Here is a 14444-nt window from a genome sequence, read left to right as displayed (position 1 = left end):
TAATGATGTTATGGAGTTGTTCATAGAACTGGTCTTTAGCTTCAGGTGCGGAACAGAGTGTTGGAGCATAGATGCTGAGTAGGTGTACTGGACCAGAGGTGGTGAGCAGTCGGATGGACAGTATGCGTTCCGAGCCATTTGAGGGAGGCTCTATCATGCTGAGCAAGGAGTTTCTGATGGCGAAGCCCACTCCATGCTGTCTTGGTTCTTCAGGATCCCTGCCCTGCCAGAAGAAGGTGTAGTCTTGCTCTGCTAGAGAGCCACTCGCGGGGAGGCGAGTCTCCTGAAGTGCTGCAATGTCCACATTGAATCTACTGAGCTCGTTGTTAATGATGGCGGTCTTCCGAGAATCGTTGATTTGTGTAAGGTCTTCCGACAGGCCAGGACACATAGTTCTGACGTTCCAGCTTGCAAAGCGAAGGGCTGGTACCTTCTTTCCTTTTTTCATGTTGTTTGGTGCGGTGTGTCAGTCCACCTTTCGGGCAATGACCCTGAGCTCCAAGCACCCATTGAAGCAGGCAGACTGTGGCGGGACAGAACCTTATTGACCGGGGGCTGCCCGGTTTGAGGCGGGCGGTAGCTGTCCAGTGAGGTGCAATGACCTCTCCCACCGACAAAGGCAACCCGTGGCGCCCAGTTTCTACGCCAATTTATCTGGACTTATAACCCGTAACTGCTGCCTTCCGTGTTGTTTCAGTCGCTGTGAGGCAACTATGGAGTGACCTCTCCATGGCGCATGCCTGGGCAAATTTATGGAGGTTGAGAGTTGCCCAGTCGTCAAAACCCCCCTCTCGGCCTTTCTGGTGGGGTCCAAAGGAGTGCAGGACACGACGTTTGGCACCAGTATGGCTGCAGGAACTGCCGGAAACATGCCAAAGGTGACACATGACCGCCTACGGGGTTCCGCTCCGGATTTTCTGTTAGGGTTTACTCCCTTAGCCTTGGTCTCTCCCGAGACGCCCACAAGGCAGTGGGGTTGTTGGGGCCCCTACACAGGTGTAGGATGGTGCCGGTGGGAGGAGGGGATGCAAGACTTGTTATAGTCTTAGGTAAGTCTTGAAAAGGGTTTGGAGAGTACAACAGGAGAGTGCCACTCACAGGTCGGAAGTGATCTTTGGGACTATTCAGTCCCCTAAGGAGCCCTTCTGCTACTCCTGGTTCCACATCAATGTAAAAATAGAAAATGTATCTACCTTTTAAATGGCAGCCACTTGCTAGGCCACATCCACGCCCAGAAAATATCAGCAGAGCAAGGTGGTGTCTTCTCAGCTCAGCCCAATTTCTTGGAGTTGACCTCAAACAGGCAGTAGGCCCCTCTTTACAATATGATCCTAATTTGAGGTCAGACAATTTACAGGTACATTTGGTTCATGGGGGACTGCATTGTGGAGTTGGTGTTTAACATTCCCATTCTGTACACAAAAACGTGTGGTATGAGGTCCAATGTCTACCCCCGGTCTTCACTAGAATGCTTGGCAGGAGAGCCATTTGCAGTTCACTCTGCTGGCTGCCAGCTCAAAAGTAGCATTGTCCTAAGATTGCTCCCTGTCTCCCCTCAGCTGCACAGCATTTTATTGAAGATATTGTGGGAGACAACCAGGAGGCTAATGGAGGAAAATAAAATAAAATCAAAGATGAAAAAAGTGAAGACATTAAGGATACTGAAGTTTCTTCAGAGCAGGTTGGTCAATGACGTCCATACTATTGAACACAAGTACGGTGCTAAACAGAACAGCAAGAGCACATATCCACGTATCAGTCTCTGCTACAACCTGCAGTAACAGTAGAAAAAAATGAATCCTGAGAAAACTAAAACTAGAAATTTTAATAGCTCCAAAATCTCTACATATATATTATGCTACTAGACAAAGGGGTAGAAGTTGCTTCTTCCAGCACCTACCAAACCTATAACCTCCTGTACTGGCGCACAGTGGCTACAGACTGTACCATCTACAAGATGTACTGTAGCAAGTCGCCTAGGTTTGAGAATATAAGAACAAAGGAAATAAGAGCAGGAGAAGACCATACGGCCCTGTGATCCTGCTTTGCCATTCGAGATAATCATGGCTGATCTTCTGCTCAACTCCACTTTCCCGCCCGCTCCTCATATCCCATGATTCCCTGAGAGATCAAAAATCTATCTACCCAAGCTTTGAATATATCCAACAATGGAGCATCTACAACTGTCGGGGGTAGAGAATTACAAAGATTCACAATCCTTTGAGTGAAGAAATTTCTCCTCATTTCACTCCTAAATTATTTCCTCCTCATCTTGAGACTGTGCTCCCATGTTCTAGATTCCCTAGCCAGGGGAAACAACCTCTCAGTGTCTGTCCAAGCCCCTTCACAATCTTGTATGTTTCAATGAGATTTCCTCTCATTCATCTAAACTCCAGAGATGACAGACCCAATTTACTCAGCCTCTCATCTTAGTACAACCCTCTCATCCCAGGAACCAATCTAGTGTACTGTACTTTGCTGTACTGCCTCCAAGGCAACTATATCCTTCCAAAACTGCACTCAGTACTCCGTGTGGTCTCATCAAAGCCCTATACAATTGTAACAAGACTTCCCTATTCTTGTACTCCAGTCCCCATGCAATAAAGACCAACATGTCATTTGTCTTCATAATTGCTTACTGTATCTTTCTGTGTTCCTGGCTGGAGTACACTCAAGTCTCTCTCATCAACATTTACAAGTATTACGCCTTTGAAAAAATATTCTGCTTTTCTATTCTTAAAACCAAAGTGAATAACCTCACATTTCCCCACATTATCCTCCATCTGTCAACTTGTTTCCCACTCACTGAATCTGTCTATATCTCTTTGCGGCCTCTTTGTGTCTTCCTCACAGTTTACATTGCCACCTAACTTTGTATCATCGGCAAACTTTGATACATTACTTTCAATCACTTCCTCTAAGTCATTAATATAGGTTTTAAATAGCTGAGACAGCACTGATCCTTGTGGCACTCCACTAGTTACAGTCTGCCAATTTGAAAATGCCCATTTAACCCTAATGTCTGCTTCCTGTCTGTTAACCAATCCTCCATTCATGCTATTTTATTACCCCCAACTCCATGAGCCTTTATCTTGCATAATAACCTTTTGGAAATCCAGGTATACTGCATCCACTAGTCCTCTTTATCTACCCTACTAGTGACATCCTCAAAAAACGCTAATAAATCTATGAAACACAATATCCCTTTCGTAAAACCATGTTGACTCTGTATGATAATATCATGATTTTCTAAGTGCTTTGTCAGGACTTGCTTAATTATAGATTCCAGCAGTTTGCAGATGACTGATGTTAGGCTAACTGGACTGTAGTTCCCTGTTTTCTCTCTCCCTCCTTTCTTGAATAGCGATGTAACATTTGCTGACATCTAATCTGCTGGGACTGTTCTAGAACCTAGGTGATTTTGGAAAGTCACAACCATTGCAACTACTATCTCTGCAGCTACCTCTTTTAAAACCATCAAGTCCTAGGTGCTTGTCATCTTTTAGTCCCTTAAGTTTCTCGAATACTTTTTCTCCCATACTTTTTCTCTACTGATATTAATTACTTTAAGTCCCACACTCTTATTAGACCTTTAGATACTCTTTATTTCTGGTATGTAATTTGTGTCTTCTACTGTGAAGCAGACACAAAATATTTGTTCAACATCTCTGCTGCTTCCTCATGATAATTTGTTCTGTCTCTGCCTCTAAGGGACCAATGTGTACTTTAGCTACTCCCCTCCTCCTTAAATACTTACTCTCTTCCTTATATACTTAGAAAAGCTTTTAAAATCTGTTTTTATATTCCTGCCAAGTTTATTCCCATATTCAATTTTTCCCTGATCAACCTTTTGGTTGTCCTTTTCTGGTTTCTGAAATTCTCAATTCTCTGGCTTACTCCTGTTTTCCACAACATTATAAGCCTCTCCTTTTAATCCAATAATATCCCGAGTAAACCACAGATGTATCTTTCTTGCTGAGTTTTTATTGGAATGTTATTTGGATGAACTTTATGAATAATTTCTTCAAATGTTTCCCACTGTTTATTTCCCACTATCCCATTTAGTCTACTTACCCAATCAACCTTAGCCAGCTCTCTTCTCATACCTATGTAAGTGGCTTTGTTTAAGTTTAAAATTCTTCTTTTCAACTCGAGTATGTTGCTTTCAAAATGAATATGGAATTCAGTTATATTGTAATCATTTTTAATATAATAATATGGAGTAATTTGCCAAGTTCATCCTACCAGAGGGGAACCTTGCCCATTGTCTGGGCATAGCCAGACCTCTTGGCCACTCTGCCCATGATTCTCTGATACCTGCAGTTGCTGGGCTACTGTCCTAATTGGTAGTGGAAGCTTGGGATAAAATGCCCCCTGTAAGTGGATGTTTTGCAACTTATGATGTGGCATGATATGAAGTTAACATACGCTGCTGTCAATATTTCCAAGACCTTCTGTGTCCAACAGCAGTAGGTGATGATGTTTGTGAGGGTGTGGGACACACCACATCCAGATCCCCTTTGTGTGAGCTTCAGCAGTCGATCCAACTGAAAAACCTAATCAAAGAAAGTAATAAATTTGGGTTGGAGGAATTTAATTTGAACTTTCAGTTGGAGATAAAATGCGACATGTGTTTAGATTGTGAAACAGAAGCAGGATTTGTCACAATTTCCAAGGGTGATGCCAAGTGTTCTAACCTCTCCAGAGCTCTCTTTTTATTCTGTAATTAGGAACAAGTACATTTCTCCAATCGAATTCAACCTGATGGTTACACGAAAGCCACCAACATTTCAGGGGTATAATCTAACCTGCCAGGTGGGTTCAATTCCTGCCCGATTTTACTCTCTATGGAGCTATTGAAATTGGGTGGAGTATTGAACAGGCTTGTAACCTGATTCCACCTGGTGAGCTGATGACAATGTCCATCGAGATTTCCAATGTGCAGCATAATGTTCTGGGGATAGACTCTTTATCGTGGTTGCACAGATGATTAATGGGCTTTCTTAGTGTCTCTGGAAGCTTCTGTTTTAGTTTAGATTTCCAGCAGTTTAGTTTTTTTTAATTTCCTTTTTTATTGCAGCTGAAAGCCCTATTGAGAGATTTCTGGATTTAGTCACCAAAACCCTTAAATCTCTTTCCCCAACACCCTTTTATTCTACCATTCCATTTGACACACGCTCTGTCTAATGATTGACACTTGTCCATATTAAAGTGCTGGTGTCTATTCCTGGGTTCATATCTCATTGGCTAAACAGTTGAATAAGGATCCTCAGGTGAATCACTTGTATCTACAGAACTGCTAAAAATATGTTGTAAACAATAATAATTAACAGAACATTTATAAGTCAGGATTTAAAAGAATCTAATTTGAATTGCAAACTGGGGGAATGTTGACAGGACAAGTTTATTACATAACTGCAGTACTTACCATGTCTGTTAGCAATCCTGTTCAGCAGGTAGGATTTCCCACTGCCATATTTCCCAACCACAGACACAACAATCAAAGGTTGGTTGAGAGAAGCTAGAATTTTCAGAGCATCTGGTCTTGCAACAAACTTTCCATCATCGGTGTTCTCTACGAGACAAATAGGAGCCTCCATCTGTCTGGAAAATGCCAACCTGTCGGAAACATAGAAACAAAGAAAGAATAATGGCACAGAAGGAGGCCATTCAGTATTTATTGCCAAGGGCATTAAGAGCCAAATACATCTTATGGGACAGGAGTCACTAATAGGTCAGTGCAGGTAGGGCAATCAGTTTGCAACAACAATCTCGCAGTTTCTTGGTCATTTTTTCACACTGGTCCACATGTTATCAGACTTATTGAATTAATTTTCACAAATTACCATGCCAGTGTTACCAACTCATGACCTGTTGTTTGCCACAGTACAAATCATCCAGTACCAAAACCACTAGGCTATTGTACTGAATAATACAATATTGAGTACAATAATGCTTTTCAAAATTTTTCTTTCCATTTTAAATATTAGCATAAAATGACAGAATATTGTGACAACAGGAAATGAGGATTGTGGATAGGAAGATTTTTTTTTATTCCTTCATGGGATGTGAGCATCACTGGCCAGGCCAGCATTTGTTGCCCATCCCGAATTGTCCTTGAGAAGGTGGTGGTGAGCTGCCTTCTTGAACCGCTGCAGTCCTTGGGGTGTAGGTACACCCACAGTGCTGTTAGGAAGGGAGTTCCAGGATTTTGATCCTGCGACAGTGAAGGAACGGCGATATAGTTCCAAGTCAGGATGGTGTGTGACCTGGAGGGAACTGTAGCAGTTTGATGCAACTGAGTGGCTAGCTTGGCCATTTCAGAGGGCAGTTAAGAGTCAATCACATTGCTGTGGGTCTGGAGTCACATGTAGGTCAGACCAGGTAAGGATGGCAGATTTCCTTCCCAAAAGGACATTGGTGAACCATTAGTGCAGGTCCTATGCAAACATTTAATAATACGTAGATTTGTCATTATTAGTTGATCTCAAGTGGCACTGCTGCCAATTAATGGGAGGATATATCGACTGTCTCGTTTACCAATGTAAACCTTGCCCAGCTGCACCACACTTATCTCTGAATCGGAAGGTCATGGGCTTAAATCCAGGCCACAGGCTTTCACTTTAAAGAAAGGTAATAAAATAACACAGACGTAGAAATACAATGTTCTATACAATTGGCTTCCTCCCTGTGTCACAGGATTAAAACAATTCCTGGCCCTCATCAATAATAATCAGTTATCAGAATCCTTTCCATTATTGTCCATGAAGCCAAGGTCAGGCTATAACAGAAAAGGGAATGATCCTAGGATTGAGAAGAAACTTTTAAACTCATTCACTTGAGGGAGTTCAGCTTGGATTCCGACTGATACACAAAAGGACAACTTGAGGGAGTTTCAGAAAGATTCTTCCTGTTCCCACAGACTGAGCGAATCCTGCTCTCTAGTGGATGGAATCTGCACCTTTAACAGTTGCTGAGTCAGGAGCATGAACTGTGGGATGCAGTTATCACATGCTGATTTTTTATCCTTTAATATTTGTATAAAGTTAAAAGATTTCAGCAGAAAATGCGGCAAGAAACCTGGTAATTCACTGTATCATCAAATATATGATTGTGCATTCACTGCCTGGTTTGATATAGACACTGCCAAGATATGTTTTCAAACAAGAATGTCTATTTTAATTAATATTAGAAAGTGATGATCCATCATATAAGTTCTAAACAGATTAAAACCTGAAACAGTCACTAAAATTCCTCTACGATTTCAGTTAACAGAGATCTATAACTTTCTGCCTAATTATTTTGGTGTTTTTACAAATTTAATTCGTCCGATTTTCTTTAAGAAAATAGATGCAATATATTTTAAGTAGAAACGTGGACGCTAATTTTCTAGAGAATAACAAAGAGGGCAAACAGAAGTGTGAGCACAGAGCAAGGAGGAGAGGGAAGAGTGAAAGGGAATGGAGAGGGAGAATCGCAGAAAGCGAGTGTCAGAGAGAGAGCTCACAATCAGAGGGCGCAGTCAGAATATTCAAAGACAGAAAATACCTGAGTGGAAAGCTGCAAAGACAGAGCGAGTGTGAGTGAGAGAGGAGAGGCAGAAATAAGACACTCACCTGAATCTCAAAATCAATAGCACTTTCAATTGCGCAGTTCTCTGTCTGGAGCGTCTCTGTTGAGACTGGAAACTTTCTTTCTTCTTCTTTTGGGCCTCCTTATCTCGAGAGACAATGGATACGCGCCTGGAGGTGGTCAGTGGTTTGTGAAGCAGCGCCTGGAGTGGCTATAAAGGCCAATTCTGGAGTGACAGGCTCTTCCACAGGTGCTGCAGAGAAATTTGTTTGTTGGGGCTGTTGCACAGTTGGCTCTCCCCTTGCGCCTCTGTCTTTTTTCCTGCCAACTACTAAGTCTCTTCGACTCGCCACAATTTAGCCCTGTCTTTATGGCTGCCCGCCAGCTCTGGCGAATGCTGGCAACTGACTCCCACGACTTGTGATCAATGTCACACGATTTCATGTCACGTTTGCAGACGTCTTTATAACGGAGACATGGACGGCCGGTGGGTCTGATACCAGTGGCGAGCTCGCTGTACAATGTGTCTTTGGGGATCCTGCCATCTTCCATGCGGCTCACATGGCCAAGCCATCTCAAGCGCCGCTGACTCAGTAGTGTGTATAAGCTGGGGGTGTTGGCCGCTTCAAGGACTTCTGTGTTGGAGATATAGTCCTGCCACCTGATGCCAAGTATTCTCCGAAGGCAGCGAAGATGGAATGAATTGAGACGTCGCTCTTGGCTGGCATACGTTGTCCAGGCCTCGCTGCCGTAGAGCAAGGTACTGAGGACACAGGCCTGATACACTCGGACTTTTGTGTTCCGTGTCAGTGCGCTATTATCCCACACTCTCTTGGCCAGTCTGGACATAGCAGTGGAAGCCTTACCCATGCGCTTGTTGATTTCTGCATCTAGAGACAGGTTACTGGTGATAGTTGAGCCTAGGTAGGTGAACTCTTGAACCACTTCCAGAGCGTGGTCGCCAATATTGATGGATGGAGCATTTCTGACATCCTGCCCCATGATGTTCGTTTTCTTGAGGCTGATGGTTAGGCCAAATTCATTGCAGGCAGACGCAAACCTGTCGATGAGACTCTGCAGGCATTCTTCAGTGTGAGATGTTAAAGCAGCATCGTCAGCAAAGAGGAGTTCTCTGATGAGGACTTTCCGTACTTTGGACTTCGCTCTTAGACGGGCAAGGTTGAACAACCTGCCCCCTGATCTTGTGTGGAGGAAAATTCCTTCTTCAGAGGATTTGAACGCATGTGAAAGCAGCAGGGAGAAGAAAATCCCAAAAAGTGTGGGTGCGAGAACACAGCCCTGTTTCACACCACTCAGGATAGGAAAGGGCTCTGATGAGGAGCCACCATGTTGAATTGTGCCTTTCATATTGTCATGGAATGAGGTGATGATACTTAGTAGCTTTGGTGGACATCCGATCTTTTCTAGTAGTCTGAAGAGACCACGTCTGCTGACGAGGTCAAAGGCTTTGGTGAGATCAATGAAAGCAATGTAGAGGGGCATCTGTTGTTCACGGCATTTCTCCTGTATCTGACGAAGGGAGAACAGCATGTCAATAGTCGATCTCTCTGCACGAAAGCCACACTGTGCCTCAGGGTAGACGCGCTCGGCCAGCTTCTGGAGCCTGTTCAGAGCGACTCGAGCAAAGACTTTCCCCACTATGCTGAGCAGGGAGATTCCACGGTAGTTGTTGCAGTCACCGCGGTCACCTTTGTTTTTATAGAGGGTGATGATGTTGGCATCGCGCATGTCCTGGGGTACTGCTCCCTCGTCCCAGCACAGGCATAGCAGTTCATGTAGTGCTGAGAGTATAGCAGGCTTGGCACTCTTGATTATTTCAGGGGTAATGCTGTCCTTCCCAGGGGCTTTTCCGCTGGCTAGGGAATCAATGGCATCACTGAGTTCCGATTTGGTTGGCTGTATGTCCAGCTCATCCATGACTGGTAGAGGCTGGGCTGCATTGAGGGCAGTCTCAGTGACAGCATTCTCCCTGGAGTACAGTTCTAGGTAGTGCTCAACCCAGCGGTCCATCTGTTTGCGTTGGTCAGTGATTATGTCCCCCGATTTAGATTTGAGGGGGGTGATCTTCTTGATGGTTGGCCCAAGAGCTCTCTTCATGCCATCATACATTCCTCTGATGTTTCCGGTGTCTGAGGCCAGCTGAATATGACTGCATAGGTGTTGCCAGTAGTCGTTTGCGCAACGCCTAGCTGTTCTTTGTGCAGTACTTCTGGCTGCTTTAAGTGCTGCGGATGTTAAATCGCTGGGGGCTTTCTTGTAGTTCAAAAGTGCAATGCGCTTAGCGGCTATGACAGGTTCCAGCTCTTCATTATGAGATTGAAACCAGTCTGCATTTCTCTTCGCACTGGAAACTACCCAGGGTTTATATATGAGACTCTCAGTGAGGAGGTGGCAACTGTTCGCCAGCTATAGGCGGAGCTCCAGATCCAGATTCACTTCGCAGTCCTTGATCCAAATCGAAAGTTCACGATAGTGAAGCTAGATCCTGTGATCTGTGATGTATCTGCAGTTAAACTATTAAATATTTCACAAACTCTACGAAATTGTCTCAAAGTTCAACGTGAGAGCAGAAACGATACCAAAAGCATTGCATGTTCTGAGATGGACATTGTTATTCAGGACCAATAAATGTCGCCCTCACTGTTCAACCCAAGAACAGTGCCAGTGCTTTTTTAAAATCCTGTGTGGAACATGCTTTCCATTTGGAACAGTTGAAGTCAGTAAATGGGTGCAGTTGTTATAGTCATTACTCTCCATTAGAGTGACAATGTACAGCTTGAGTCACCACTCCCTCAAGCATATAGCAAGGCAAGGAGGCAGCCCTCCATAAACTAACACAGCAAATACAGGAATTGAACCCACACTGTCAGCATCTTTCTGTATCATATGCAAGCTATGTAAGCAAACCAGCTTCCATTGCTACAATTGTGTAGTGGTTGTTATAATGTAATTGTATAACATACTAATGATGTGATGATGTTGTGACATAAATAAACATTTCCTTGAACTGGCCATATCTGGTGTTCATTTCCTCAGTTCTTCTTTTTCTTTGGTCTCCTTGTCTCGAGAGACAATGGGTAAGTGCCTGGAGGTGGTCAATGGTGTGTGGAGCAGTGCCTGGAGTGGCTATAAAGGCCAATTCTAGAGTGACAGACTCTTCCACAGGCGCTGCAGATAAAATTGATTGTCGGGGCTGTTACACAGTTGGCTCTCCCCTTGCGCCTCTGTCTTTTTTCCTGCCAACTGCTAAGTCTCTTCGACTCGCCACATTTTAGCCCTGTCTTTATGGCTGCCCGCCAGCTCTGGCGATCGCTGGCAACTGACTCCCATGACTTGTGGTCAATGTCACAGGACCTCATGTCGCATTTGCAGACGTCTTTAAAGTGGAAACATGGACAGCCGGTGGGTCTGATACCAGTGACGAGCTTGCTGTACAATGTGTCCTTGGGAATCCTGCCATCTTCCATGAGGCTCACATGGCCAAGCCATCTCAAGCGCCGCTGGCTCAGTAGGGTGCATATGCTGGGAATGTTGGCCGCCTCGAGGACTTCTGTAAAAGCAAAATACTGCGGATGCTGGAAATCTGAAATAAAAACAGGAAATGCTGGAACCACTCAGCAGATCTGGCAGCATCTGTGGAAAGAGAAGCAGAGTTAACGTTTCGGGTCAGTGACCCTTTTTCGGAACATTGAGTACAAGAGTTGGGACATCACATTACAGTTGTACATAATGTTGGTTCGGCCGCATTTGGAGTACTGTGTGCAGTTCTGATCGCCGCACTACATGAAAGATGTGATTAAGCTAGAGAGGGTGCAGAAAAGATTCACAAGGATGTTGCCTGGTTTGGAGGGCTTGAGTTATAAAGAGAGATTGGATAGGATGGGTCTGTTTTCCCTGGAGCGAAGGAGGTTGAGAGGGAACATGATAGAGGTATATGAAATTATGAGAGGCATAGACAGGGTAGATAGCCAGAGTCTGTTTCCCATGGTAGGAGTGATTAAAACTAGAGGGCATAGATTTAAGGTGAGAGGGAGGAAGTTTAAAGGGGATCAAAGGGGTAAATTGTTCACACAAAGAATAGTGGGTATTTGGAATGAGCTGTCAGAGGAGGTGGTGGAGGCAGGAACAGTAGCAACGTTTAAGAGGCATCTGGACAGGTACTTGAATGAGCAAGGCATAGAGGGATATGGAATTAATGCAGGCAGGTGGGATTTGTATAGATAGGCATTATGGTCGGCATGGACGTGGTGGGCCGAAGGGCCTTCTATGACTCCTATCCTGACCCAAACTTTCAAAACTTGTGGAAAGACCATGAACCATCTCAGACTGAGTCTGGGGAGAAGTTTTCTCTAACAAAGGCTGATTTTGATCTTGACCCAGTTAAAATTTCCACTTCATCAGACATGTCAGTCTGACTCTGACTTGGATGTGAACTTGAATTTCTCTTGCACTAGTTTCTGGCATGACGTGTTTTAATAACCATTGGTACTCGACTTGTATGCAAACTATCTCTTTCTTTCCAACTTCCTTCTTTTTTGTGAACCTCTGAAGGTAAAACATGATCAATATGTACAAACCTAACCTTTCCACTACCAAATATCTTGACCAAATGTGTGTGAGGACCACATATTTTCACAACTCTTCCTGAGAGCCACTGCAACCACTTCTGATGAAACTCTTCACTCTAACTTTCTGCTTCAACTTCAGACTTCCTTCTCTCACCTTCTCTACCCTTATCATGATTTTCTTTCTGTCTTGTTTGTTTCTCTTCTGCTGACTGTGGCTTCAGCAGTGAAACCTCATTCTGGGCTGTCTGCAAAGAAACAATTAAGCTGGTGTTCTGCTGGTGAGGGTGTTACGATAGGTTAACAGAAAGTTCACCAATCTGTAATCCAATGAAAACTGGCATTTTTTTTAGAATTGAATCTGGCATTTGCTTGACAAAAGCACATTTAACAATTTGCTCTGTGCACTCTGCTGCTGCATTGGAAACAGGATAACATGGTGGAACTCATGTGTTTTACACTGTTCTCATGAATTGTGCAAATTCTTCTGAACAAAATTGAGGTCTTTTGTCAGACACAATTTTCTCTGGAAAGCCATAAGCAGCAAACAAACTACACAAAATATCTCAAGTTTTGCTAGTTGTTCGATTCATTGGAAATTCCTCAACACACTTTGAATGACTATCCATCACAATGAATAGCTGTTGCCCTTCTAGTTCCGTGAAATCTATGTGCCAGCCTCTGCCACACTCTAGCTGGCAATTTCCATGGCTTTTTAAAAATTCATTCATGGGATGTGGGTGTTGCTGGCTATGCCAGCATTTATTGCCCATCCCTAATTGCCCTTGAGAAGGTGGTGGTGATCTGCCTTCTTGAACCGCTGCAGTCCCTGTGGGATAAGTAGCCCCCCAGTGCTACCATTACACTATTTCACTGAGTTTTTGATGCCCTTATCTAACACTGGCCATGAATGATAACTCCTTGCTTGACTCTTTGTCAAACACATCCCTAAGTGTTGACCCTGAAACACATAGCAGTCTGTACTTTGCAGGGATTAAAACTTGAACTCCTCACATGACACAACCATTATCAACTGACAACTCATTTTTACGCAGAAAAATGGCCTGATTTCTAAATCCAGTATCTGTGTTGGCCACCCATTTGCAATATAGTCGTACACCCTCGCCAATACGGGGTCCCCATGAGGTGTTCTACCAATGCCATCTGCTGTGACTGGCAACTCTTCTACATAGGCAGAGAAAAACACATCTTCCCTTTTAGGCTCTGCCTCTGATGGGGTCAGTAAACTAGACATCGCATTGACATTTCAATGATCTTCCGATCAACTGCATTTAATATCATACTTATAAGCAGAAAAAATTAAAGCCCATCTCTGCATTCGGGCTGCAGCTAAAGTGGGTACTAGCAGTTTTGGATTTAGAATAGCTGTCAGTGGCTTATGGTCAGATACGATCAAGAAACTACGACAATACAAATACTTATGAAATCTTCTTACTCCAGAACTTAAGGACAATGCTTCACATTCTATCTGAACATAATTTCACTCACTGGCACTGAGGGCATGAATGGCAAATGCAATTGGTCTCTCCTCACCCCTATCCAACACATGAGAGATCAAAGCACCTACTCCATATGGAGAGACATCATATTCTAGCTTCATCTCACTGAACACATCATAATGTATAAGCATCGTACTGTCTACAAGTTCACCTTTACACAATTTGAATGTCTTGTCACACTCCTTCATCCAATTCCACAGAACACCTTCCCTCAAGAGTTCATTCAATGAATGCAATAATGTTGTCAAATACGGTATGAATTTACCGGAGTAAATCATAAGGCCCAAAATAGGTCTGGGCTCAGAGATGTTCTGAGGTTGTGGTACATTTCTAGTTATTTGAATCTTGCTCTTGGTAGATGTAACCCATCCTTGTCTACTTTGTGACCCAAGTACTCTACAGAGTTTTGAAACATTTCACATTTGTGTGTCTTCACCTGAACTCCATGATTTATTTACCAAACATTGGAGCATCTCCTTCAGTCTGTCATCATGGATCTGCTTGTTTGGAACTGAAATAAGTTTGTCATCCAAATAGCACACGAGTCCCTCCATTCCTCACAAAGTTTGGTTCATTACCTTGGAAAATTCCTGGGGCTGAAGAAACACTAAATGGCAGCCTATGAAGCTGAAATAGACCCATGTGTGTATTGATAGTCAAGTATGATGTAGATTCTTCGTCTAACTCAAGTTGCAGATTGCCATTTGTCAGATCTAACTTTGAGAAAGTTCCTGTGAACATTTGAACAAATCTTCCACGTTTGGTA

At 43.6% G+C, this 14444-nt stretch overlaps 1 protein-coding gene across 1 annotated transcript in view; it reads right to left on the bottom strand.

The window, feature by feature from the left end:
* The window catches only part of LOC137376736 (guanylate-binding protein 1-like), a 34763-nt gene extending 21350 nt beyond the window's left edge, over positions 1-13413 (bottom strand). The window contains exons 1-6 of the mRNA XM_068045713.1: positions 13173-13413; positions 12453-12573; positions 7617-7742; positions 5429-5619; positions 4429-4556; positions 1663-1772 (exon numbers count right to left, since the gene is read on the bottom strand). Of these exons, the coding sequence (XP_067901814.1) occupies positions 1663-1772; positions 4429-4556; positions 5429-5619; positions 7617-7742; positions 12453-12573; positions 13173-13413 (917 nt within the window). The remainder of the gene's footprint in view (positions 1-1662; positions 1773-4428; positions 4557-5428; positions 5620-7616; positions 7743-12452; positions 12574-13172) is intronic.
* Positions 13414-14444: the final 1031 nt, after the last annotated feature.

The sequence above is a fragment of the Heterodontus francisci genome, chromosome 13 (assembly GCF_036365525.1).
Source record: "Heterodontus francisci isolate sHetFra1 chromosome 13, sHetFra1.hap1, whole genome shotgun sequence".
NCBI classification, from domain to species: domain Eukaryota; kingdom Metazoa; phylum Chordata; class Chondrichthyes; order Heterodontiformes; family Heterodontidae; genus Heterodontus; species Heterodontus francisci.
The sequence above is the reverse complement of the archived record's forward strand: the minus strand, read 5'-3'. Positions and strand labels throughout refer to the sequence as shown.